General features: G+C 39.7%; 1 protein-coding gene across 2 annotated transcripts; it reads left to right on the forward strand.

Annotated features, from left to right (window-relative positions):
- The first annotated feature begins 6,934 nt into the window (after positions 1-6,934).
- On the forward strand, positions 6,935-27,456 carry MOCS2 (molybdenum cofactor synthesis 2). Of its 2 annotated transcripts, none has more exons than XM_043598720.1 (6): positions 6,935-7,032; positions 9,339-9,492; positions 23,112-23,239; positions 23,765-23,915; positions 24,663-24,786; positions 27,341-27,456. In XM_043598720.1, exons 2-6 carry the CDS (start codon positions 9,386-9,388, stop codon positions 27,407-27,409), a joined length of 579 nt encoding a protein of 192 aa, XP_043454655.1. In that variant the 5' UTR covers positions 6,935-7,032; positions 9,339-9,385; the 3' UTR covers positions 27,410-27,456. The 2 variants fall into 2 exon arrangements, with proteins under 2 accessions (XP_043454655.1, XP_043454665.1); XM_043598730.1 differs by lacking the exon at positions 6,935-7,032 and adding an exon at positions 8,045-8,158.
- Positions 27,457-27,720: the final 264 nt, after the last annotated feature.

The raw sequence follows: 27,720 nt of genomic DNA on the forward strand, positions 1-27,720 counted from the left end.
GTTTTATAATATGGTAATATGTATAATATATTTCTCCAATTCTTTCATTTTTACCTGTTGTCTTTATCGTTGAATGACAATATGTCTGAATGTGAAAGATTTTAGGCTCAGTTCTTTCCTTTAGCAGCGGTCCATGTCTTCTGACACTAAATGTTACTGTGGAGAAATCAAAAGGTAGTTCAAGCTTCTTCCATTTCTAAGTAACTTAAAAAAAAAATTCTTTTTGAATACCTGAAGAAATTGTATCCTTAAAACTCAATAAAAACAAGAAACTATTTTATTGTCCATTATGATGTTTCAGAATTTTATTAAAATACACTGTGCCCTTAGAATCTGTAGCACAAATTGCTCCTTTATTTGGGAAAATTATCTTCTATTATGATTTAGAATTCATGTCATGTTCCTTTTGTTTAGATTTCTCATTCAGGAACACAGCTTGTCTTTATGTTCTGTGGTCTCTATACCTACCTTATATTTATTATGTTTGCTGTAATTGTTTAACCTCCTCTTTTTCTCTGTGTTCCTTATGATATGTAATAGTCTCCAGAGTTTTCTCTAGACCTACAGTTCAATAAATAGCTACTAGCCACATGTGGCTATTTAAATTTAAATTAACTGATAATATTTTAATGTAAAATTCAGTTCCTTGATTGCACTGACCACGTTTTATTTAAGTGTTCAGTAGTCACTGTGGCTACTGTATTGGATAGCACAATTATAAATCATTCCAATCATTGCAGAAAGTTCTACTGGACAGTGCTATTCTATACCCATATTTGAGTCTCTGCTGCTTGTTGTATTTATCCTCTTTCTTATATATTTATTGCTTTGTTCTGTACTGGTCACATGTTAGTCTTCATTATTTCCATATAACCTTTATTTATATATATATATTTTTTTTTTTTTTGAGAGTGAGCACATGCATGCAGGTGGGGGAGGGGCAGAGGGAAAGGGAGCTAGAGAATCTTAAGCAGGCTTCATGTGCAGCACAGAGTGCCACGTAGGGCTCAATTTCACAATTTTGAGATCGTGACCCTGATATCATGACCTGAGCCAAAATCAGGAGTCAGTCGCTTAACTGACTGAGCCACCCAGGTGCCCCTCTGTTTTGTATTTTTAACTTATCCTTGAAGTCTTACAGAAATGTGTGTCCTGGTAAATTCTCTCATAGTGTAAAGTACTCTGGGAGATTTTCCCTTTGCAAGGGGTTTGCTTTCTACTATATTTTTTCATCTGTCATTTGCATGCTACATTTTTTCATATTTTAATGTTTGCTGAAATATATTTTCCCTTGTTTTTTATACTTTGTTTTCTGTTTCTCATTTTACTGATGCTTAATGTGAAAAGATTTGTCTAAACGTATTTATGCTGATTACAATGAGGCTGAATTCTCCTTTACCCCACCTCTATCTTTTCCCCTCATTTTATGAGCAATAATGCAAGGGTCAGCAAATTAGGCCTGTGCTACAAATTGGCTCATCTCCTAATTTTGTAAATAATTTTATTAAAGCAGAGCCACACCCCTTCATCTATTAGTGTCACTGGCTGCTTTCCTGGTGCAATAGCAGAGTGGGGTAGCTGTGTGACAGAGATCACATGGCTTGGGTGGGTTGTCTAAATATTTACTATCTGACCCTTTACAGAAAGGGTTTGCTGACCCCTAAGGTACAGAGAAAGAAATATCAATAGCCTGAGGGTAAGGGGTGGAGTAAAGAGATTTTTCTCAGCTAGGCCTGTATGCAGCCCCTACTGATAAAAACCAGGCTCTGAGTTTTTAAGAGTCTCTTATGTTTTGGCTCCCTCCCTCTCTAACCATTTTTTTTTCTTCCCCTCCCCATGGTCTTCTGTTAAGTTTCTCAGGATCCACATAAGACTGAAAACATACGGTATCTGTCTTTCTCTGTATGACTTATTTCACTTAGCATAACATCCACGTTCCATCCGCGTTGCTACGAAAGGCCATATTTCATTGTTTCTCATTGCCACGTAGTATTCCATTGTGTATATAAACCACAATTTCTTTATCCATTCATCAGTTAAAAACTGAGAACAAACTGAGGGTTGATGGGGGGTGGGAGGGAGGGGAGGGTGGGTGACGGGTATTGAAGAGGGCACCGGTTGGGATGAGCACTGGGTGTTGTATGGAAACCAATTTGACAATAGATTTCATATTAAAATAATAATAATAATAATAACATTAAAAAAAGACAGACTCTGTTCTCTCTTGCAGTTTTATTAAAGGTCTTCATCTGGCTTAACTTCATAATTCCCAGGATATCCCTTTACATCCAGGGATGAAGTTGGGCTTCAGGTCCTCCTCAACTTCTAGTTGGATTTGGGCATCTGGAACTTGTGCCACTTTTAAGGAGAGGCATCTCCACTTGTGGTTTTACCTTGTATTCAGGCAGTGGTTTCTACTTTCAAATTGCTCACAGTTGTGTGATGGGTGAGGTTGGCTCTCTTCTTGAACACCTTTAAGACAAGGGTTCTGGGCTCAGCCTCTTCCTGCTCCTGCAACTGCCTCAGATCAGTATTTTTTTTTTTTTTTAATGTCTGAAGGGATGGGTTTCCTATTTTTGATTCACCGACTTATTAAAGCAGAGCCACACTGCTTTTGATTCACCGACTCCCCTTTGGTAAGATTTTTCAAATTATTGCTTTCCTCAGTTGTCCCTCTTAAAGAGTATTAAGAAAGTGAGTGTTAGGAGCTCTCTAGAGCCTACACCATGCTCCTTAAAAGAGCCTTGTATTTTTCATTGGCTAACAACCCCTGTGTGGTGTCTCTATTATTTTTTTTTTAACTATTTGTTGTGCATATCTTAGATTATGCAGAAATGAAATTTGGAGATCTGGTTTTGGTTTTCCTCTGCCACCTAAAACTGACAGATTGGATTGTATATTGGTTTTAGAATATGTTCAGTGAAAAGCTGACCATTTGCAAAAAGCTCTTTTGTATTTACGTTCCACATATAATGTGAAGGATTTGCAAGTGGAATACCTAACCACAAGGGGGCGTGATTTTTTGACTTTCATTTCTTTGAATAAACTAACACCATATATATATAGTGTATGGCTGGGTTTTATGTTTTCACTGAAAACAACCAGTGACTATAATTACACAGAAGAGTGTGATATATTGTGAATAATTTCATTCAATTGCAAAACTGCATCAACAATATTTTGTATACCTACAAGGTGCAAGGTACCCATTAGTTGGGCAACCTATTAAAACAAGTATCTCCAGATGACTTTATGTTGAACTAGGCTTTCAAAAAATAACTACCGCATTATTAATTAAAAAAAAAAGTTTATTTATTTTGAGAGCGAGCGAGCAGGGGAGGTGCAGAGAGAGGATGAGAGAATCCCAAGTAGGCTCTGTGCTAGCAGTGCAGAGTCCAATGAGGTGCTTGAAGCCATGAACACTGATATCATGACCTGAGCTCAAACCAAGAGAAACCAAGAGTTGGACGCTTAAGCCACTGAGCCACCCAGGTGCCCCTGCATGGTCCATTTTTATTTTTTTAATTTTTTAAAATGTTTATTTAGTTTTGAGAGAGAGAGAGACACAGCGTGAGCAAGGGCAGAGAGAGAGAGAGAGAGAGAGAGAGAGAGAGAGAGAAACCGAAGCTATTAGCACAGAGCCCACCACAGGGCTCAAACTCACGAACTGTGAGATCATGACCCGAGCGGAAGTCAGATGCTTAGCTGACTGAGCCACCAGCTGCCCCCGTTTGTTTTTAAATGAGAAGTTCAAATACCACCAAAAATATATTAAAGTTATTAGTCAAGTGTCTACAGATCTCAAACCACACAGTTGAAACTTCCTCAGATATTTTCACTTTTCACAAGTTCCATGCATATGGACTCAGACCTGAAAATCTATTCCTTCTATTTTTTTAACATAGTATATGAATATAGTCTTCAACTTGTTTAAAGTCACCGAAGGAAGTAGCATTTCATGAGGAGTTCCTGATAATGGGGTAAAATACATGACCAGATACCTAGGACTAGATACTATTTAACAGCTGAAAATTATGACAGAAAATATTTGGGAAAAATAAGTAATTTATTATCTCACATAATTAAAAAGTCCATGGATAAGGCTTCATTGGTTTCCTTTTTAAACTTATTTGTGCTCAGCCTCCTCAAAATGGCTCTGAGCAGATGCAGAATCATATCTTTAAGTGTGTGTACAGGGCACCTGGGTGGCTCAGCCGGTTAAGCATCCGACTTCAGCTCAGGTCATGATCTCACCGCCCATGAGTTCAAGCCCCTCACTGGGCCCTGTGCTGACAGCTCAGAGCCTGGAGCCTGCCTCGGATTCTGTGTCTCCCTCTCTCTCTGACCCTCCCCCATTCATGCTCTGTCTCTCTCTGTCTCAAAAATAAATAAACGTTAAAAAAAATCTTTTTTAAAAAAGTGTGTGTATGTGTCTTTGTGTGTAGCTTTCCACTGAAAGTAAAAATCCAAACTGGTCTTCGGGATCTCCAAGGATCTGTATGTCCAGGCTCCATTTATTCCCTTCAAAATCATCTCACCAGGCTCTCTCTTATTCATTCATTCATTCATTCATTCATTCATTCACATTTGATTCATTCATTCATTTAACATTCAGCCACATTGGCCTCTCTGATTATTCAAACATGCCGAGTCCTTTCCTACCCAAAGCCAGGTTGCCTCATTCCCCAGCACTGCACAAGGCTGGCTCCTCTCATCCTTCAGGTCTCAGCTCAGGTCAGGTGATGTTCATTCCCCTCTGACCCTAACAAACCTGCTCCTTGTAGAGTTTGCTCCTTGAGCAAACCTGCTCACAAACTGTCCTTACTTGTTTTTTTTACATTTAGTGTCTTCCTAACTAGGATGTAGGCTCCATGAGGCAAAGACCTTAATTTTATCGTTCACAGTTGTGTCCCTGGTGCTTAAATAACAATAAGCATTCAATAAATATTTATAGAATAAACAAATTACTTCTAAAAATCAAGCAACATAGAAACTTACAAAGAAGAAAGCAGAAATATTTTTTAATCCATCCATAATTCCACTACCTGGATACAGTAACTATTATCACTTGGTGAATGTTATTCCATCCCTTTTCCCTGAGCATTAAAGTTCCATAGATATAATCGTTAAATGCAATAGTACTATGTACTATTTTTCTTTATTAGGTTTTAATTTTTACTTGAATTTAACAACAAAATTACTGAGGTGAAACTGAAGGAATTACAAACCATCAGATCATTATTTATTCACAAGATACAACTCCCCCTAAAAGATCCTTCTAAAATTCAGAAACAAGATTATGAAAAAGATTCAGAGTCTTGAATCGATATTTTGTAACTACATTCCAATTTTGGGCAGTTTTATAGAACTTTTTTTTATTATGTCAATGTTATTTACATTTTATTCCATAACCATATCTCACAATTGACCTCTTTGTTTAATAACAATTTTAAAAAAATGTTTATTTTTGAGAGACAGAGCGCCAGCAGGGGAGGAGCAGAGAGAGAGGGAGACACAGAATCTGAAGCAGGCTCCAGGCTCTGAGCTGTCAGCACAGAGCCCGATGCACGCAGGGCTCCAATTCACGAACCCCGAGATCATGACTTGATCCGAAGTCAACTGATCGGTCAACTGAGTCACCCAGGCGCCCCTATTTAATAAAAATTTAAATGGATTAAAATCTCATCTTCAATTGCTTTGTTTTTACTGTTAACTTCTTTAATACTGAGTTTTTAGTTTCATTATTCTTTTGATTGACTGGATTTCTGCCTGACTATAAGGATGGCTCTTGAATATTGTATTTTTTTGAGTTTTTGCAGATTTAGGAGTATTAGGCTTTGGCCTTTTACAACACCCACGTGGCTCTATGCAACATTTTGGGTCATGCTTTTATTCTCAGCCTCTTTTAGATATTGCACCATCCTCTGGCATTAGATTTCACAGAGAAGTCTAAGGCCCTTGTCATTCCCTGTTTTCTGGTTTAGCAACTTTACAGGAATATATGTTGGTGTTAGTTCTTGTCAATTTGTCCTGCTGTGGACTACCACCTGGTATCTCCAGCTTCATTTTCAATACTTCCTTGCAGGGGGCATGCCCACCTTGCCAACTGTTTGTCCTTCTATGACCTCATGATGCTGCTCTATATCCCTCTGACTTGGCACAGGTTAATGAAATTCCCTCATCCCTACCCTTACTCTGCCATTCACTGCTACTTATTCTAGTTGATTTAGCTCAAGCATGCCTTCTCGTGAAGATTTCTAGACTACATTTCTCAGGTGACCAGCCACCTTCCCCTTTCCACCCCCATGAAATGTTACATGTACCCCTGGCATTACTTTTGGTACACTGAGTTACCATTAATGGTTAATGACTGTGTCACATCCAGCACTGTGAGTTCCAAGGGGAGGGGCGCCTAACTTATAGCCACAAAACTATGTAAGCGGTTTAAAACAGAGATCTTGTTGATTAAAAAAAAAAAAAAAATTGGAAAGGTTGAATGGATACATGGCAATTGGACACATTACTGAGCAGCTAGTAAACCGTAAAAGTGTAAATCTGATGCAGTTCGAATACTCTGATAAGCTGAATGCTATGCCTTTAAGGGACATTAATCGTATACCGGACGTCGGGGTAGATAACGGGTGTCAAAGTCAAACCTACAGGTGAGTGAGTGGGGAAGCCGAACTTCCATAATGCAGGTGACAAGTGTCCAGTATAGTCCGGTGTTTGCTCTCCCGCACCTCGGCCTCTCATCTAAGAAGTTTGAACGGCCAGCCCTTCCCCCATTTGGTGATACCTACAATTGAAGCTCGCCACCCCTCCCCACCAGCGAGTAACAATTGAATTTTTCTTTAAGCAGTCCGCGGCCCCAACGCAGGAAGACGAACAGCTGCGCAGGGATAGTTTTGCGCATGCCCTGTAGGGGCGGAAAGAGGCGTCAGGTTGCGCCTGCGCTCTCAGTCGACTTTACTCCGCCTCCGCGGCCGCGGTACCGGTTCAGGGAATCCTGGCGGGATGGTGTTGCGGTGCCAGGTAAGGGTGGGCGCCCTCCCAGATGCATGAGCCCCATTTTCTTCCCTTCACAGACCCGGCCCTGCTCAGCCGGATCCCTACCGAAACCACCTTGGTCGAATCTTACGTCCAGGGCCGCAACCACCACCACCAATGTGGCCCCGCAGGGCTTCGGAGGCTTTGCTTGGGCTACCTTAACGAAGGTCAAGTTCTCTCCGCGAACTCTTGGTCTCCGAGGTGCCGGCGTTAGAGGTTTCTAAAGGCACCTTCAGAACCTTTGCCTCCATGCTTCTCAGATTATACGTTTTGGCGAAGACAGTTTTCAAATTAAAAATGCACTTAACTGAGAATTCTTGTAAAAAGAAAAAAAGGGGCTTCATATAAGCATTTGCAAGCCTCTGATTATTTCATAGAGAAAAATTTGCACAGTGGAACAGGTGGGTCATTTTACTTGGCCAGATTTCTTAGATACCAGGCTGACGGCATAGGTTTGTCCTAGGAAATACCAATTTATCTTGTATTTCAAACCCACCTGCTTTTACAAATGTCCGGGTTTGTATGTTGCATAACTTAATCCTTTGCAGCTGGGTTCAGTGTAATGTGGACTTGAATCAAAGGTCCTATGACAACTGTGAAAGACGTGTCTCGCTTTTTTTTTGTTATTGTGTAATTTATCGCTTGACTCAGACATCTGTTCACCACTAAGGGTTTATAAAAGGTGCTATAATTTTATGTGGAATAAAGACTAACTTCATAGTTTTTAAGAAGATACCGTTAGGGTTTTAGTTGTGGCAAGCTTACATTCATAAAACTAAAAATCACCTGGAAATCAGTCTGAATTGTGCTTTAAACATAAAGAGTTTTCAAAATTTGAACTTGTAGTTATAATAACATTTTTACGGATGATTTAATTTTCTCTAACTGAAAATTGGCCTTTGACTCAAGTGATTGGAAAGCAATAAAGCCCACCGAGACAGAAAAAGTCTATTATGGTTATTGTTAAAGGCATTTTCTCTCCTTTTCAGGTTGAAGTGTTGTATTTTGCAAAAAGTGCTGAAATTGCAGGAATTCGCTCTGAGACTATTTCTGTGCCACAAGAAATAAAAGCATTGCAGCTGTGGAATGAGATAGAAGCACGACATCCTGGGTAGTTAAATATTTTAGAATGTTTATGATTAACAATTTTTAAATATTTAAAAATGAGTAAATGATTAGAGAAAAAAAGCTGATTTTTATTTCCATGCACAATTCAGAAAGGATCATTAGTTGTATTTTTCTGCAACTACAAAAATCTTAAATTCTGGTATCTAAAAATGCATAATTTCTTAAGGTTAAAGGTATTTTACTAAAAAATCCACAGTGAGCTGGGATACTGCCAAAGGGACATGATTATATTTGCCTATATGATTTACAAAATACTAAAAATGTGGATTCTGAATTTTTATAACATTAAATGAGATTGTTACAAATTAGGTTGAAAATGTGTGCTTTGAATTTTATGTCCTGCCCCTTCTTTAGAGAACTCAAAGTAGAAATTTCTAAGATTAAAAGAAAAATGAAAGATCACAGACCTTAGCTACTGTTGAATTTGAGTTTTTGCAATGTTTACTATTTTTCTGGTTCTTGAAAATGTGTAGTTTACTGCTGTGGTTCCTACCTCAAGTCCTTTTTGCAACAAAATGTAATTACAGCTTATTTAAAGGTGTTCTAGGAATATTTTGTCATTTAAGTCTGTATAGATTTTTAACTAGGAAGTCTTAGTGTAATATAAAAGATACACCAAAGTGTGGGTTTATAAGAGAAAATTACTTCTTGATTTCATGTCTTTTAACTTGCTCTGAAAGTGTCCTGATAATCATTGAAATGAGGTGGGGCTTCTGTTCTGCTTTACTTTTAACCTTTTACCTCTTGAGAGACACCTGGTTTTGTAGGAAAATTCTGAGATACATTTAGTATACTTGTATACTCAGAAGATCTCCTGGGGAGGGCACGTACTGATTAGAAAATTTCTTTTTCTCTCTCTTTTTTTTTTGACCTGGTCTCAATGTTGTCTAGTCTAGTATTTTGGGGGGAGGGGGGTTTGTTTAACTCCCCAAGGCACATAACCTCCATTAAAGAATTGTTAGCATTTTACTGTGTACTTTGTGGTGAATAAGTAGGTTCTTCAGTGAGTATGTACTTTCTCTGCAGAGTGTGAATTGGCTTAATTAGTAACTTTGCAGGTGATGCCTCATGAAGTAATATTTATGGCTATTTTTAGTTGCAGCTGAAGAGATTGGAGATCTAACACTGCATTGATACTTCTAATTACGCTTTTTCCCCTTCAGATTGGCTGATGTCAGAAATCAGGTGATATTTGCTGTCCGTCAAGAATATGTCGAGCTTGGAGATCAACTCCTCCAGCTTCAGTCAGGAGATGAAATTGCCATTATCCCCCCCATTAGTGGAGGGTAGTGCTCTTGAGCCACTTGGGTGTGTGAGGTATGTTTTTCTTAACCAGTCTTGCGGAGAAGGATCACAAAGACGATAGTATACTCTTGGTAAGTCTGCCTACACCAATAAAGAGTTGGTGCAGACAGACCTGTGCATACCTGCCTTTCATCTCTGCATCTGTTCTCTTGTAAGCACTTTAATATAAAGTCAGTTTGATATGTTCATTCTGTTGAATTCAGATGGTTTATGGAAACTATATTATGTGTCAGGCACAGCGCTGGATGCTGGAGTATTAATATTCCTATTTTGCAGGAAGGAAAACTGAAATTCAGAGAAGTTAAAAAACTTGTCTACACTCACATAGCTAAGAGGTGGCAGAGCCAACATTTGATTTCAGATTATTGGATTCTCTGTACTTTTTCACAAAGATGCTTATTAACCCAGGAAAATAGCCCTCTTGGGCACAGAGAAATGTGGAAAAATTGCATAGCCAGAAACTGAAAAGATCACTGTGCTTAGTAAGAAAGCTTACCATTTTCCAGGTAGAAAGAAACAGCTTTATTATGATAGCTGTGTTGCAGGTAGCTCTGGGACCCATTGCGTCTTGCCATCTTTACAAATAATCTAGAAATTAATGATTATCTTCAATTAAAGAGTTTTGGCGAGTTAGGAATGAAAGAAAGCTTTCTTAGTTTAATAGGGCTTTTCTCCAGAGTCAAGAGTAAATACCATACTCATTGGCAAAATCTTGGCCTCACTAAAGAACGAAGCGTACCCAGGATGCCAGTTTTTTTTTTTTCCACCTGTTTTTTTTCTCCACTTTGCTGGAGAGCAGTGCCCCAAAAAGTGAGGAATATATATTGCAAAGCAAATTGCCCACAATACTGATAAAGACTGGATCTTTCTTAGTCCTACTGTTTGGAAATAATGGAATTTCTTGATTTGTATCTCAGTTTTACTTGGAAACTGGTCACCATATCACTACCCTGATTTTAGAAAAATGCCATTTTTCAGAGTTTGGAATTTATTCAGAAACAGTATGCTGCCATTAAACTGTGTGTGTGTGTGTATATGTATGTGAGAAAGAGAGATGGGAGTTCTCTGGAAATAGGAAGATTACTTAACAGCATTGTGTATTGTTTGCAGGTGTCTGAAAGGATTTTTGACATGGTTTTATTTATTTATTTTTTAATATAATTTATTGTCAAATTGACTAACATATAGTGTGTAAAGTGTGCTCTTGGTTTGGGGGGTAGATTCCCATGGTTCATTGCTTACACACAACACCCAGTGCTCATCCCAACAAGTGCCTCCCCCTCAATGCCCATCACCCATTTTCCCCTGTCCCCCAACCCCCCATCAACCCTAAGTTCTCTGTATTTAAGAGTCTCTTAAACTTTGTATAAGAGGGAGTCCCTCTCTCTCTCTCTTTTTTCCCCTTCTCTTCCCCCAAGGTGTTCAGTTAAGTTTCTCAAGATCCATATATAAGTGAAAACCTATGACATCTGTCTCTGAGTGATGTATTTCACTGCGCATAATAGCCTCCAGTTACATCCACGTTGCTGTAAATGGCATGATTTCACTCTTTCTCATTGCTAAGTAGTATTCCATTGTATATATAAACCACATCTTCTTTATCCATTCATCAGTTGATGGACATTTGGGCTCTTTCCATAATTTGGCTATTGTTGAAAGTGCTGCTATAAACATTGGGGTACATGTGCCCCTATGAATGACACTCCTGTATCCTTTGGATAAATTCCTAGTAGTGCTATTGCTGGGTCATAAGGTAGTTCTGTTTTTAATTTTTTGAGGAACCTCCACACTATTTTCCAGAGCGGCTGCACCAGTTTGCATTCCTACTAAAAGTGCAAGAGGGTTCCCGTTTCTACACATTCTCACCAGTATCTGCTGTTTCCTGAGTTGTTAATGTTAGCCACTCTGACCGTTGTGAGGTGGTATCTCAGTGTGGTTTTGATTTCTTTTTCCCTGATGATGAGTGACATTGAGTGTCTTTTCATGTGTCTATTGGCCATCTGGATGTCTTTGAAAAAGTGTCTACTCATGACTTCTGCCCGTTTCTTCGCTAGATTATTTGTTTTTCGGGTGTTGAGTTTGGTAAGTTCTTTATAGATTTTGGATACTAACCCTTTATCCAGTATGTCATTTGCAAATATCTTTTCCATTCCGCTGGTTGCCTAGTTTTGTTGATTGTTTCCTTTGCAGTGCAGAAGCTTTTTGTCTTGTTGAGATCCCAATCTCAACATTTTTGCTTTTAATTCCCTTGCCTTTGGAGATGTGTTGAGCAAGAAATTGCTGTGGCTGAGGTCAGAGAGGTTGTTTCAAGCTTTCTCATCTAGGGCTTAGATGGTTTCTTGTCTCACATTTAGGTCTTTTCATCCGTTTTGAGTTTATTTTTGTGTATGGTGTCACAAAGTCGTCTAGTTTCATTCTTCTGCATATTGTCCAGTTAGTTCTCCCAGCACCATTTATTAAAGAGACTGTCTTTTTTCCATTGTCTACTCTTTCCTGCTTTGTCAAAGATTAGTTGGCCATACATTTGTGGGCCCAATTCTGGGGTTTCTATTCTATTCCATTTGTCTATGTGTTTGTTTTTGTGCCAATACCATACTGTCTTGGTGATTACAGCTTTGGGGTAGAGGCTAAATTCTGGGATTGTGATGCCTCCTGCTTTGGCTTTTCTTTTTCAATATTACTTTGGCTATTCAGGGTCTTTTGTGGTTCCATACAAATTTTGGGATTGTTTGTTCTAGCTTTGAGAAGAATACTGGTGCAATTTTGATTGGGATTGTATTGATTGTGTAGATTGCTTTGGGTAGTATTGACATTTTAACAATATTTATTCTTCCAGTTCATGAGCACAGAATGTTTTTCCATTTCTTTGTGTCGTCTTCAGTTTCCTTCATAAGTTTTCTATGGTTTTAACATGCAGATTTTTTATATCTTTGGTTAGGTTTATTCCTAGGTATTTTATGGTTCTTGGTACAATTGTAAATGGGATCAGTTTCTTGATTTCTCCTTCTGTTGCTTCATTATTGATGTGAAGAAATGCAACCGATTTCTCTACTTTGATTTTGTACCCTGTGACTTTGCTGAATTTGTGTATCAGTTCTAGCAGCCTTTTGGTGGTCTTTCAGTTTTCCATATAGAGTATCATGTCGTCTGCAAAAAGTGAAAGTTTGACTTTTTGTTTGCCAGTTTTGATGCCTTTTGTTTCATTTTGTTGTCTGATTGCTGAGGCTGGGACTTCCAGCAATATGCTAAACAACAGCGGTGAGGGTAGACATCCCTGTCATGTTCCTGATCTCAGGGGGAAAGCTCTCAGTTTTTCCCCATTGAGGATGGTATTGGCTGTGGGCTTTTCATATATGGCTTTATGATATTTAGGTGTGTTCCTTCTATCCCTACTTTCTTGAGGGTTTTTATGAAGAAAGATGCTATATTTTGTAAAATGCTTTTTCTGCATCTATTGACAGGATCATATGGTTCTTATCCTTTCTTATACTAATGTGATGTATCACATTGATTGATTAGCGAATATTGAACCAACCCTGCAGCCCAGGAATGAATCCCACTTGATCATAGTGAATAATTCTTTTTACATGCTGTTGAATTCAATTTGCTAGTATCTTGTTAAGTTTTTTTTGCATCCATGTTCATCAGGGATATTGGCCTGTAGTTCTCCTTTTTTGTGGGGTGTCTGTCTGGTTTGGGAATCAGGGTAATGCTGGCTTCATAGAATGAGTCTGGAAGTTTTCCTTTTGTTTCTATTTTTTGGAACAGCTTGAGAAGGATAGGTATTAACTCTGCTTAAAATAAACTCTGGTAGAATTCCTCTGGGAAGCCCTCTGGCTCAGGACTGTTATTCGTTGGGAGATTTTTGATAACTGATTCAATTTCTTCACTAGTTATGGGTCTGTTCAAATTTTCTATTTCTTTTTGAGTTTTGGTAGTGTGTGGGTGTCTAGGAATTTGGCCATTTCTTCCAGGCTGTTATAGTATTCTCTGATAATTGCTTGTATTTCTGAGGGATTGGTTGTGACAAATCCATTTTCATTCATGATTTTATCTGTTTGGGTCCTCTGTCTTTTTTTAGAAGTCTGGCTAGGGATTTATCAACTTTGTTTATTTTTTCAAAAACCAGCTCTTAGTTTCATTGATCTGTTCTACTCTTTCTTTGGATTCTATATTGTTTATTTCTGCTCTGATCTTTATTATTTTTCTTCTGCTGGCCTTGGGGTGTCTTTGTTGTTCTGCTTCTAGTTCCTTTAGGTATGCTGTTAGATTTTGTATTTGGGATTTTTCTTGTTTCTTGAGATGGCCTGGTTTGCAATGTATTTTCCTCTTAGGACTGCCTTTGCTGCATCCCAAAGGGTTTGGACTGTTGTGTTTTCATTTTCATTTGTCTCCATATATTTTTTAATTTCTTTTTTAATTTCCTGGTTGACCCATTCATTCTTCATTTTTTTAAATATGAAATTTATTGTCACATTAGTTTCCATACAAAACCCAGTGCTCATCCCAACAGGTGCCTTCCTCAATACCCATCACCCACCCTTCCGTCCCTCCCACGCCCCATCAACCCTCAGTTTGTTATCAGTTTTTAAGAGTCTCTTATGTTTTGGCTCCCTCCTTCTCTAACCACCCCCCTTTTTTTTCTTTTCTTCCCCTCCCCCATGGTCTTTTGTTTCTCAGGATCCACATAAGAGTGAAAACATATGGTATCTGTCTTTCTCTGTATGACTTATTTCACTTAGCATAACACTTTCCAGTTCCATCCATTTTGCTACAAAAGGCCATATTTCATTCTTTCTCATTGCCACGTAGTATTCCATTGTGTATATAAACCACAATTTCTTTATCCTTTCATCAGTTGATGTATATTTGGGCTCTTTCCATAATATGGCTATTGTTGACAGTGCTGCTATAAACATTGGGGTACAAGTGCCCCTATGCATTGCACTCCTGTATCCCTTGGGTAAATTCCTAGCAGTGCTATTGCTAGGACATAGGGTAGATCTATTTTTAATTTTTTGAGGAACCTCCACACTGTTTCCGAGAGCAGCTGCACCAGTTTGCATTCCCACCAACAGTGCAAGATGGTGCCCATTTCTCCACATCCTCGCCAGCATCTATAGTCTCCTGATTTGTTCATTTTAGCCACTCTGACTGGCATGAGGTGGTATCTGAGTGTTTTGTATTTTGTGGTATATGAGTGTTTGTATTATGACTTGTATTTCCCTGATGAGGAGCGACGTTGAGCATCTTTTCACGTGCCTGTTGGTCATCTGGATGTTGTCTTTAGAGAAGTGTCTATTCATGTTTTCTGCCCATTTCTTCACTGGATTATTCGTTTTTTGAGTATGGAGTTTGGTGAGCTCTTTATAGATTTTGGATACTAGCCCTTTGATATGTCATTTGCCAATATCTTTTTCCATTCTGTTGGTTGCCTTTTAGTTTTGTTGATTGTTTCCTTTGCTGTGCAGAAGCTTTTTATCTTCATGAGGTCCCAGTAGTTCATTTCTGCTTTTAATTCCCTTGCCTTTGGGGATGTGTCAAGTCAGAAATTGCTGTGGCTGAGGTCAGAGAGGTTTTTTCCTGCTTTCTCCTCTAGGGTTTTGATGGTTTCCTGTCTCACATTCACATCCTTTATCCATTTTGAGTTTATTTTTGTGTATGGTGTGAGAAGGTGGTCTAGTTTCAACCTTCTGCATGTTGCTGTCCAGTTCTCCCAGCACCATTTGTTAAAGAGACTGTCTTTTTTCTATTGGATATTCCTTCCTGCTTTGTCAAAGGTTAGTTGGCCATACTTTTGTGGGTCTAATTCTGGCATTTCTATTCTATTCCATTGGTCTATGTGTCTGTTTTTGTGCCAATACCATGCTGTCTTGATGATTACAGCTTTGTAGTAGAGGCTAAAGTCTGGGATTGTGATGCCTCCCACTTTGGTCTTCTTCTTCAAAATTACTTTGGCTACTTCAGCTTTCTTTTGATTTCCAGTAGCATGATATATAGTTCTCCATCCCCTCACTTTTAATCTGAAGGTGTCCTCAGGTCTAAAATGAGTCTCTTGTAGACAGCAGATAGATGGGTCTTGTTTTTTTATCCATTCTGATACCCTACGTCTTTGGTTGGAGCACTTAGTCCATTTACATTCAGTGTTATTACTGAAAGATATGAGTTTAGAGTCATTGTGATGTCTGTAGGTTTCATGCTTGTAGTGATGTCTCTGGTACTTGTGGTCCTTGCAACATGTCACTCACAGAATCCCCCTTAGGATCTCTTGTAGGACTCGTTTAGTGGTGATGAATTCCTTCAGCTTTTGTTTGGGAAGACCTTTATCTCTCCTTCTATTCTGAATGACAGACTTGCTGGATAAAGGATTCTCGGCTGCATTTTTTTTCTGTTCATCACATTGAAGATTTCCTTCCATTCCTTTCTGGCCTACCAAGTTTCAGTAGATAGGTCTTCCACTAGTCTTATGGGTCTCCCTTTATATGTTAGAGTGTGTTTATCCCTAGCTGCTTTCGGAAGTTTCTCTTTATCCTTGTATTTTGCCAGTTTCACTATGATATGTCGTGCAGAAGATCGATTCAAGTTACATCTGAAGGGAGTTCTCTGTGCCTCTTGGATTTCAATGTCTTTTTCCTTCCCCAGATCAGGGAAGTTCTCAGCTATGATGTGTTCAAGTACACCTTCAGCCCCTTTCTCTCTCTCTTCCTCTTCTGGAATTCCTATTATACGGACATTGTTCTGTTTGATTGCATCACTTAGTTCTCTAATTCTCCCCTCATACTCCTGGATTTTTTTTATCTCTCTTTTTCTCAGCTTGCTCTTTTTCCATAATTTTATCTTCTAGTTCACCTGTTCTCTCCTCTGCCTCTCCAGTCTGAGCTGTGGTCGCCTCCATTTTATTTTGCACCTCATTTATAGCATTTTTTAGCTCCTCCTATTTCTTAGTCCCTTGATCTCTGTAGCAATAGATTCTCTGCTGTCCTCTATACTTTTTTCAAGCCCAGCGATTAATTTTCTGACTATTATTCTAAATTCTTGTTCCGTTATATTGCTTAAGTCGTTTTTGATCAATTCGTTAGCTGTTGCTACTTCCTGGAGTTTCTTTTGAGGAGAATCCTTCCATTTCGTCATTTTGGATAGTCCCTGGGGTGGCGCAGAACTGCAGGGTACTTCCCCTGTGCTGTCTGGAGTAACTTGTGTTGGTGGGCAGGGCCACTGTCAGACCTGCTGTCTGTCCTCAGCTCACCGCTGGGGTCACAGTCAGACTGGTTTGTACCTTATCTTCCCTTCTCCCAGGGGCAGGACTCACTGTGGAGTAGTGTGCCCCCCGTCTGGGCTGCTTGCACACTGCCAGGCTTGTGGTGCTGCTTTGATGGGATTTGGTGTGTTAGCTGGGGTGGATCTGCAAGGTGCACAGGGGTGGGAGGGGCAGGCTTAGCTAGCTTTGCTGTAAGTGGTCACCTGCGGGAAGGGCCCTTTAGCACCTGGAGGGAGGCAGACCCATCGGAGGGATGGATCCACAGAAGCACAGCATTGGGTGTTTGCTCAGGGCAAGCAAGTTCAGTGATGGGAACTGGTTCCCTTTGGGATTTCGGCTGGGGGATGGGCAAGGGAGATGGCGCTGGCCAGCGCCTTTGTTCCCTGCCGAGTGAGCTGTCTTCCAGGGCTCAACACCTCTCACCCCCGTGTCCTCTTGCCCTCCCACTCTCTGAGCAGAGCTGTTGACTTATAACATTCCAGATGTTAAGTCCTGCTGGCTGTCAGAACTCATCGAGTCCGGCCCCTCCGCTTCTGCAAGCCAGACTTCAGGGGCTCTGCCTTGCCAGGTGGGCTGCCCCTCCACTGCCCCGGCTCCCTCCCGCCAGTCTGTGTAGCATGCACCGCTTCTCCGTCCTACCCTCTTCCGTGGGCCTCTTGTCTATACTTGGCTCCGGAAAGTCTGTTCTGCTAGTCTTCTGGTGGTTTTCTGGGTTATTTAGGCAGATATGGGCGGAATCTAAGTGATCAGCAAGACGAGGTGAGCCCAGTGTCCTCCTATGCCACCATGTTCACACCCATTCATTCTTTAGGTGGATGTTCTTTAACCTCCATGTATTTGGAGGTTTTCCAAACTTTTTCCTGTGGTTGATTTCAAGTTTCATAGTGTTGTGATCTGAAAATGTGCATGGTATGATCATTTCTTTTATATTTATTGAGGGCTGTTTTGTGATCCAGTATGTGATCTATCTTGGAGAATGTTCTGTGTGCACTCAAGAAGAATGAATATATCTGTCAAGTCCATCTGGTCCAGTGTATCATTCAGGGCCAGTGTTTGTTTATTGATTTTATGTCTGGATGATCTGTCCATTGTTGTAAGTGTAATATTAAAGTCCCCTGCAGTTACCACATTCTTACCACTAGGATTGCTTATGTTTGTGATTGTTTTATATGTGTGGGTGCCTCTGAATTGGGTGTATAGACATTTATAATTGTTAGCTCTTCTTGATGGATAGATCCTGTAATTATGATATAATGCTCTTCTTCATCTCTTGTTACAACCTTTAGTTTAAAATCTAGTTTGTCTGACACAAGTATGGCTGCTCCAGCTTTCTTTTGACTTCCAGTAGCATGATAGATGGTTCTCCATTCCCTCACTTTCAATCTGAAGGTGTCCTCTGGTCTAAAATGAGTCTCTTGTAGACAGCAGATAGATGGCTCTTGTTTTTTTTTTTATCCATTCTGATACCCTGTGTCTTTTGATTGGAGCATTTAGTCCATTTACATTCAGTGTTATTATTGATATGAATTTAGAGTCATTGTGTTATCTGTAGGTTTCATGCTTGTGGTGATGTCTCTGGTCCTTTGTGGTCTTTGCATCGTTCCACTCACAGAGACCCCTTAGGATCGCTTGCAAGACTGGTTTAGTGGTCATGAATTCCTTCGGTTTTTGTTTGTCTGGGAAAACCTTTATCTCTCTATTCTGAATGACCGGCTTGGTGGATAAAGGATTCTTGGCTGCATATTTTTCCTATTCACCACATTGAAAATTTCCTGCCACTCCTTTCTGGCCTGCCAAGTTTCAGTAGATAGGTCTGCTACTATCCTTACATGTCTACCCTTATAAGTTAAGGCCCGTTTATCCCTAGCTTTCAGAATTCTCTCTTTGTATTTTGCCTGTTTCACTATGATATGTTATACAGAAAATCAATTCAAATTATGTCTGAAGGGAGTTCTCTGTGCCTCATGGATTTCAGTGTCTGTTTCCTTCCCCAGATTGGGGGAGGTTCTCAGCTATGATTTGTTCAAGTATCCCTTCCACCCCTTTCTCAGTCTCTTCTTTTTCTGGAACTCCTATGATACGGATACGATTACGTTTCATTGATTCAGTTAGTTCTCTAATTCTCCCCTTGTGGTCCAGAATAGTTTTATCTCTTTTTCTCAGCTTCATCTTTTTCCATATTTTTATCTCCTGTTTTACTTATTCTTCTCTCTGCCTCTTCAGTCCTCACTGTTATTGCCTCTAGTTTATTTTGCAGTTTAAATTCATCATGAGTATTTTTTAGTTCCTTGATCTCTGCAGCAATAGATTCTCTGCTGTCTTCTATGTTTTTTTCAAGCTCAGCGATTAATCTTATGACTATCATTCTAAATTCTTGTTCAGTTATATTGTTTATGTGTTTTGATCGATTCTTCAGCTGTCATTTCTTCCCAGAATTTCTTTTGAGAATTATTCTGTTTCATCATTTTGGCTAGTTTTCTTTTCTTTCTCTCTTTTTTTTATTGATCAAAATCTATTGTAAATTTTTTTATTTTTATTTTTATTTTTAATTTTTTAAAATTTACATCTGAATTACTTACCATATAGTGAAACAATGATTTCAGGAGTAGATTCCTTAATGCCCCTTACCCATTTAGCCCATCTCCCCTCCCACAACCCCTCTAGCAACCTTCAGTTTCTTCTCCATATTTATGAGTCTCTTCTGTTTTGTCCACCTCCCTGTTTTTATATTATTTTTGTTTCCTTTCTGTTTTGTCTCTTAAAGTCCTCATATGAGTGAAGTCATATGATTTTTGTCTTTCTCTGACTAATTTCACTTAGCATAATACCCTCCAGTTCCATTCATGTAGTTGCAAATGGCAAGATTTCATTCTTCTTGATTGCCAAGTAATACTCCATTACACACACACACACACACACACGCACGCGCACGCCACCTTTTATTTATCCATTCATCCATCAGTGGACATTTGGGCTCTTTCCATACTTTGGCTATTGTTGATAGTGCTGCTGTAAACATAGGGGTGTCCCTTCGAAACAGCACACCTGTATCCCATGGATAAATGCCTAGTAGTGCAATTGCTGGGTCATAGGGTAGTTCTAGTTTTAGTTTTTTGAGGAACCTCCATACTGTTTTCCAGAGTGGCTGCACCAGCTTGTATTCCCACCAACAATGCAAAAGAGATCCTCTTTCTCTGCATCCTCACCAACATCTGTTGTTGCCTGAGTTGTTAATGTTAGCTATTCTGACAGGTGTAAGGTGGTATCTCATTGTGGTTTTGATTTGTATTTCCCTGATGATGAGTGATGTTGAGCATTTTTTCATGTGTTGGTTGGCCATCTGGATGTCTTCCTTGGAGAACTGTCTATTCATGTCTTTTGCCCATTTCTTCACTGCATTAGTTGTTTTTTGGGTGTTGAGTTTGATAAGTTCTTTATAGATTTTGGATACTAACCCTTTGTCTGATATGTCATTTGCAGATATCTTCTCCCATTCTGTCGGTTGCCTTTTAATTTTGCTGAGTGTTTCCTTCGCTGTGCAGAAGCTTTTTATTTTGATGAGGTCCCAGTAGTTCATTTTTGAATTTTGGCTAGTTTTCTGTCCCTTGTGTGTTTTAAAAGCTTGTTATGTGGCCTGCACCTGTGAGCACTACTATATTAAAGAGGGATCATACGTTGTCCAGGGCCTGGCCCTTCAGGAGCTGTTTTTTGGAGTGTTACTTGCTCTCTGTTGTTGTGACTCTGGATGCTTTTTCTCCCTACTCTTAGTGATCCTTTGGACCCTCCACCAGGTGTGCTTTGATTTGTTCATTGAAGTAGCCCTCGAAAAGAAAACAAAGAAACAAATACAAAAAGACAAAAAACATTAGCTATAGCAAAACAACGGGGTTGAGGCATTGTTGATGGAAGAGGTCTTATCCCATACAAAGAGAGAAATGACAGCGGCGGGGAAGAAGAAAAGAAAAGTGAGCAGGCAGAGAAACTCTACAGCTTATTCCAGAGAGAGAGGAAAATAAAGAGATATAGAACAGGTATAAAGAGAATAGATTAAATATGTCTGCTTAGATAAACCAACAACCAGAATAACCAGACTACAGGAGAGAAGAAGTAAGAAGGAGAAAAGGAAGAAAAATAAATAAATAAAACATATAATATATACATATATAATAAGAATTGTCCAAGAATTAAATCAGGCAGTGCAATACCACTGGGTACCTTGGAACTGGTGGCAGTACTGATCTGGAGGAGCAGCTCTCTGGTTTGTTAGTGTCAATCCCGCTTTGGTAGATACACAGTTACCAGGTATGGAGGGGCATGGTTTGGTGTAGGCAGCTCCCGCCTCCACTGTGGGGCCTGCAGACTGATCCCCGAGGACCCATCTTGGTGGTGATGGGGAGAAAAATGGCGACACCACAGTCTCCGCTCCATCGTCCGGCTGTCCCAAACCACTCTGTTCAGACCATGTTTGCAGTGCTGCAGGCGGGAACAAGGCAGTTTGTTCTGCTCCCCTGACCCCATGCCTCCCTGGCGCTCGGCTGGAACTTAAACCCCGATGTTTTACAGATTCTCTCTCCATACACCTGGGATCTGGGGAAGTGCCACTTGGTGCCACCGATATATGGCTTATGGCTGGTGGGCACAGGCAGTCTTTGTCCTTTGAAAGGTTATATACCTCCTTCCCACAGCACTCCAGGAAGGGGATTGCTTTCTCCCACTGCGGACTGTGCCTCTGAACTAGTTACTGAGCCTGGGGAAAGCCCCGCAGTTAGAGATTGGATCTTTCTCCCTCCCGGTCTGTGGTTTTTCTCTTGTTCAGATACAGTCCTAGGCTTCCCCAGCCTCTGTTTCTCTTCCCTTTGTCTCTCCGCAGAAGGGGATCCCTTCCCTCAATGCCTACACGGCCTGTTTATCTCTTCCAGTTTGCAGTCACGCATCTGTGGCCTGCCAGGTTGTCCCGGTGGGTCCCTGGAGACATCTTTGTCACTCTGCAACCCTGACTCTTGGAATTCGAAGTCCTTTGGCTTTAACGCTGCTGTGTTTGAGAGACAAGGGAACTTTGGGTCCCCCTACTACTACACCATGTTGGATCCCGTCCCTAACGTGGTTTTAGAATCCACATCCTTACAGAATCAAAGTGGTAGGAATTTGGTATGGTTTGATGTTCACAGACCATGTTCAGGTTACATGTAAGTTATTGTAAGAAGCTCAGCTGCCATGTACAGGAGGTTGAAACATCCTGGAACCCAGTGGAATGTGAATATTTGTGCTTTTCTTTCTTTCCAGTAGCTGGAAGTATAGGGAAAAAGACATTGGATTTAGTGGGATTCCTTGGTTGGAACCACATTGAAGGAGTGCTTAACTCCCCTGAGCCTTCTCTCTCTTGCCTTTCATTGTGAATGAAATCCCGCAGGATTTATGATTATATCCAGACTCTTCATCTGGCAAGACCCAGCCCACGTGCCCACCCTCAGCCCATCTGTTCTCTCCCTCACATCCTGAGCTCCAGCCTCCCTGCAGGTCCTGGAGGCTTTGTATTTGCCATTCCCTATCTCTGCCTGGGGGTCTGTTCTTCTGTTTATAGGCTGCTTTCTTTCAGGTCTCACCTCTCTATAGTATGTCTTCAGAAAGGCTTTCTTTGACCCTCTTAAATAGCCCCTTCCCCAGCACCCATGCTCTGTCTCAGAACCCTGTTTATTTGTATAAGCTACCCCTATTTATATTTTTTGTTTATTGCTTTGTTTCTCCCATTCCCATATAGGTGCCCTGAGCGCAGGAGGCAGGTTTTTTGTTCCCTGGTCCTTGTCTAGTGTGTGGGGTTAGTCACTTAGAATGTAATAGATGCTTGATAAATGAGAAATGCATGGCAGAGGACTTTGTAGGACATCTGGTGATAGGCACGCAGTTCATTTCCTTATTTCCTCAGTTACTTAACTGGGATTATGCCCGGTTATGAAATGAACTGAGTTCCTGTGGAGTCACCATTGCTTCTGTTCTCCCTCTCTCCCTTTTGGATAAAGAAAAAACCAGTTTTAGGTGTGGTGCCTGGTGATGTAGTGATCAGAGGTGATATGTGTCTGTGGCTGAAGTTGTCGATGTCTGACCTATACCACGATAGGAGATAAGAGTAGCAATTCCAGAATTTGGAATAAAGTGGCATATGGGGTAGATTACAGTTCCTTTTATATATCCTGCTTGATTCATTGGGGATATTTATAAATATGTTGAGTTTTGCTAAAATTTTACACTTATTTTTATCATTCAGTTCAAACCATGACTTCTATCACATCTAATGTACAAAAAATATAAATTGAAACACAGTGAGTTGGGTGTTTTGCCTGTAGTACCAATGTTAAGGTTTGTTAATATCTTCCAGGAAAGATATGAATGAAATTGAAGAGAAATCTAAAGATATAATAAAATTCACTGCTGAGAAACTCTCCATAGACGAAGTCTCACAGTTGGTGGTTTCTCCACTCTGTGGTGCAGTATCCCTGTTTGTAGGTAAGTTGTGATTTTCACAGTGTGGGTTGACTGCATAAGACAATAGAAATCAGCAAGTGTTTTCCATGTTCAGTGTTAATAGAGGATTTTAAGATACTAAGAGCAGTAACCCATGGTGGGTAGACACTTTTTAATTTTTATTCAGATTCAAACCAACCTGTGTTAAAGGCATTAAAAGAGTAGAATAAGAGTCATTATTTTCAGGGAGAATTCTGTATGTTCCAAATATTGAGGGGAAAAAATGGTGGTGATACTAACTTAATGATAGTCCTGGGAGCATAACGTTTCCCATCCTGGTTTGTCCTATGAGTATTTTTGATACGTTTGCCTCATTAGCGACATTGTATTTCCTCATCTTTATGATAATTATTTTATGGTTTTCTAACCAAATGTTTGTTTTTAGAAAACTTGAAAGCAATTTGTAGGCAAATTGGTGTGCTGCTGAAATAATCCTTTTTTCTATTAATGTATTATTTCTATTGTAAGGAAACCTTAATATTTTTCTTTTTCTTTCTTTTTTTTTAGGGACTACAAGAAATAACTTTGAAGGGAAAAAAGTCATTAGCTTAGAATATGAAGCATATCTACCAATGGCGGAAAATGAAATCAGAAAAATTTGTAGTGACATTAGGCAGAAATGGCCAGTCAAACACATAGCAGTGTTTCATAGACTTGGGTATGATTTCCTTTAGCAATTAAATAGTTAATTGCATTTGTTTTCCATCATTGTGCTAATTTTAATTCTGGAATCTTCTGTAGGAATCCTATATTAGCATGAGAGGAAGGTTTGTGTATTATTCTGGCAGAGAGGCAGACAGTGGATAGCACCTCAAGGGCTGTTTGTTTCATTGTAACATCTGGAGAGTGCCTGATGCTAAAACAAAGTCCAAATGTGCCAAACTCTAAAAGGCCTTGTGCAGACACAAGGCCTGTGCTAATGTGTGCTAAAGTCCTTGAGGCCTTTTAAGAATTGTTTTATAGTCTGGACTCTATTTGTATGATAAGTCTGTTAATAGATTTTTTTTTTTAATGTAGTGCCTTTGAAGGTCATTAAATTAGTTGCCTGTTTATACCACTAAGAAGAGTGGAGTTCTAGACTTTAAAAAGAGCCCAGCAATTGAGACTCCGTTTCTGTTATATTACATTAGTTGTTATTTTGTTATTAAAAAACTAAATTTCATCAATTCTATTCTTTAATATTTGTTTCTGTTTAATATGCTGACAAATTAGGCACAACCTCAGCATCCCCTCTGCTGAATGCAAACAGGATAAATTACTGTTTTTTAATTAACCTGAAGTTTAAAGTAGAACTGGATATTTAGTTGTAAGAATGCTTTACTGGAATTTTTTTTTCATGTGTTTAATATCCTTTAACATGTGGATTCAGAAGAGATGGCAGTTTTTCTTCTTCATTTTGTTAAAGCTTAGTTCCAGTGTCGGAAGCAAGCATTATCATTGCTGTGTCCTCGGCCCATAGGACTTCATCCCTTGAAGCTGTGAGCTATGCCATTGATACTTTAAAAGCCAAGGTGCCCATATGGAAAAAGGTAAGGAAGTATCTAATTTTGCCATTTGGACATGGTTTTTCTCACAAATTATTTAAAAGATAAGGAATGAGATTACATGTAGAACTTGTATTCTAGGGTCTTCCCTGACTTTATAGAATCACGTTTTCTTTATCTGAAATAGAATTTATGTAATATCTCCTTTCCAAAGTTTGTTAAACATGAAAAGTACATGCCCCAAAGAAATGCATGGCACAGATTAGGCCTCAATAGTTGGTAACAATTGGAATTCCTTGTCTGGACTTTTCCATTGGTTCATATATGAATTCATTCACTTTGGATTAGAATTGCCTTGAGTTAGTCCTGTGGAGAGTGATAATAATGAACAGCTGTTCAGCAATAGGTAAACAAGATTTCTCGAGGCAAAAGAGCAAGCAGCATTCTAGAATTTATTCCTTAGGAAAAAAGAGTGGGGTATTGCCTCTTTGGAGAAAATGCATAGTGAGTGGATTTTCAAACATAAATAGGAAATTCTAGCTCGTTTTCTGTCAACACATCAAACCAATCAGTAAGAGCGAATCTCTGGTTAAAGAGGACATTCTGAAGGGATGAAAAGACCCAACTCCTTAAGTTCTTCCATGGTGTAGTAACAGTAACAGTCGGGTTGTTCTGAACTCTCAAACTTGTAATTGCCTTTAAGAGTCTAGAATTGCCCACAGCATTTTGGCTGGGTGGCAAAGCCAAGGAGGGAATTAACGTCTCAGATCAGAGGGCAGAACGTGTCTTTCCTAGGAGCCTGCTGGCTCCGTTTGTGGTAGAGATGAACAAATTGGACTCTTACACAGGACCTATGAAACCCAGTGACCATGTTTTCTGAATAAAAATTGAAACTGGGGTGCCTGGGTGACTCAGTTGGTTAAGCGACCAGCTTCGGCTCAGGTCATGTTCTCACAGTTCGTGAGTTCGAGCCCTGCATCGGGCTCTGTACTGACAGCTCAGAGCCTGGAGCCTGCTTCCGATTCTGTGTCTCCCTCACTCTCTGCCCCTTCCCCACTCATGCTCTGTCTCTCTCTCAAAAATAAAGTTTAAAAAATTTTCGAAATGAATAAAAACTGACACCTGTTCTTATAAGGGGATACTTTGGGATTTGAAGATAGGATTTCTGACAGAAAACAGTCTCTGTGAAGCTCAGCTATGGTGGCTTTGCTTTGAACAAAGCTGCCACCATTTTGATAGACTACATGAGGCAGTCTCCTGAATAGAGTGAGTCAGGGAGAGCATTCTCCATTGAGTTGTGAATCTGGGTGGCAGAGGTAGCTTTTTTTTTTTTTAATTAATTTTAATTTAATTTTTTCAGATAGTACAAGCAGGGGAGAGGGGCAGAAGAAGAGAACCTTTTTTTATTTTTTAAATGTTATTTATCTTGAGAGAGAGAAAGAACACATGCATAGGGGAGGGACAGAGAAGGAGAGAGAGAGAGAGAGAATATCCTAAGCAGGCTCTGTGCTATCAGTGCAGAACCCAACAATCCATGAGAGCATGATCTGAGCTGAAATCAAGAATCAGATGCTTAACCTGCTGAGCCACCCAGGTGGCTTAAGAGAGAATCTTAAGCAGGATCCATGCTTAGTGCAGAACCCAACGTGGGACTTGATCCCATGACCCTGGGATCATGATCTGAGCCCAAATTAGAAGTCGAACACTCAACCACCTGAGTCATCAGGCACCCCAGTAGCTCTCCTTACCAAGGAGAAAGAATGGACAGCCTGCTCATAGAAAGTAGATGAGAGAGTAGGTCCCTGGAATAAGAGGGTGGGCAGGATTGGGGCATCCTCTCATCTTTATACTTCAAGGTCTAGCTGAGCTTTCTGTTTACTTTTCTGTCTGTAGAGGTTGAGAGGGTATATACAGTGTTCAGAGGAAGGTCGAATTTGGATTTCTGTCCCTCAGAAATAGGATTTGACTGGAGATTGAGAAGAAAGATTGATACATTCTTATTCCCCTCCCTTCCGAGTATCATCTCAATTCGTGTTGGGTTCTAGTCCCACCTGTGCTTTGAGATCATTAGTGAAATAGCCAGGTAGACAGGTAGGTGGGGCACACACTTACAAAGCAATTGTCAGTTGTCTCTAGGGTAGAGCCTAAACCTGCTTAAGAACTTCTGTGGGTGGTCATTTAATTTCACACCTAGTGGAAATATCCCATCAGCCTGTGGAAAAGCATATATAGAAATGCTGAAGTAGATGTGTTTGGAAAGAAAAAAGTGTTTAAAATTATTAAAGACCTTGCATCTTCCTTGTGTAACCTTGCTCAGGCTGTCTCCTGACATGGTCCCAAATGGAATTGTTTATTCCATTCTGTGGTTGTACCTTGCCTTGTTAAGTCTTCATGTCAGTGTTTCTCCCACTGGATTGGGGTCCTTAAGTGGAGGGAACAGGTTTATTCAGTTTTCTCCTTTCAGTGCCTCAAACAAATGTTTATTGGATTGTTGGAAGAGTAGCAGATTTAACTAGATTCATTTACCTGAATTTTTCTGATGCAGTTGAATTTATTAAGCCACTCTGTTTTGAATACCTGTTATGGTTCTGTTTTTCAGGAAATGTATGAAGAATCATCATCATCTTGGAAAAGAAACAAAGAGTGCTTTTGGACAACCAGTGATTAATTCACACATTTTTTTTTAGAGAACTAAAATTAAACTTGGTAAACTGTTTTAATCACATTTTGATTTTTCTTTTCTAGAAGTTAAGCTAGTTTACTGAAACACAGTCTCTTGTGTTACACCATTGGGACAAAAGGGAGAAAAAAAAAATGAGTGTTAGGATGAAGGCTTATGCAGGAGCCACAGATCGAGGAAAGACCTCAGGGAAAAAATGGTAGAGTAAATTTAAATGTGAGGAAAGATGCCTGTGGTAGACATACCATTCCATGAAGTAGGAAATTCAAATTACTTGTATTTTTTTTTCAATGAGAAGC

This window comes from Prionailurus bengalensis, chromosome A1 (assembly GCF_016509475.1).
Source record: "Prionailurus bengalensis isolate Pbe53 chromosome A1, Fcat_Pben_1.1_paternal_pri, whole genome shotgun sequence".
Classification (NCBI taxonomy): Eukaryota; Metazoa; Chordata; class Mammalia; order Carnivora; family Felidae; genus Prionailurus; species Prionailurus bengalensis.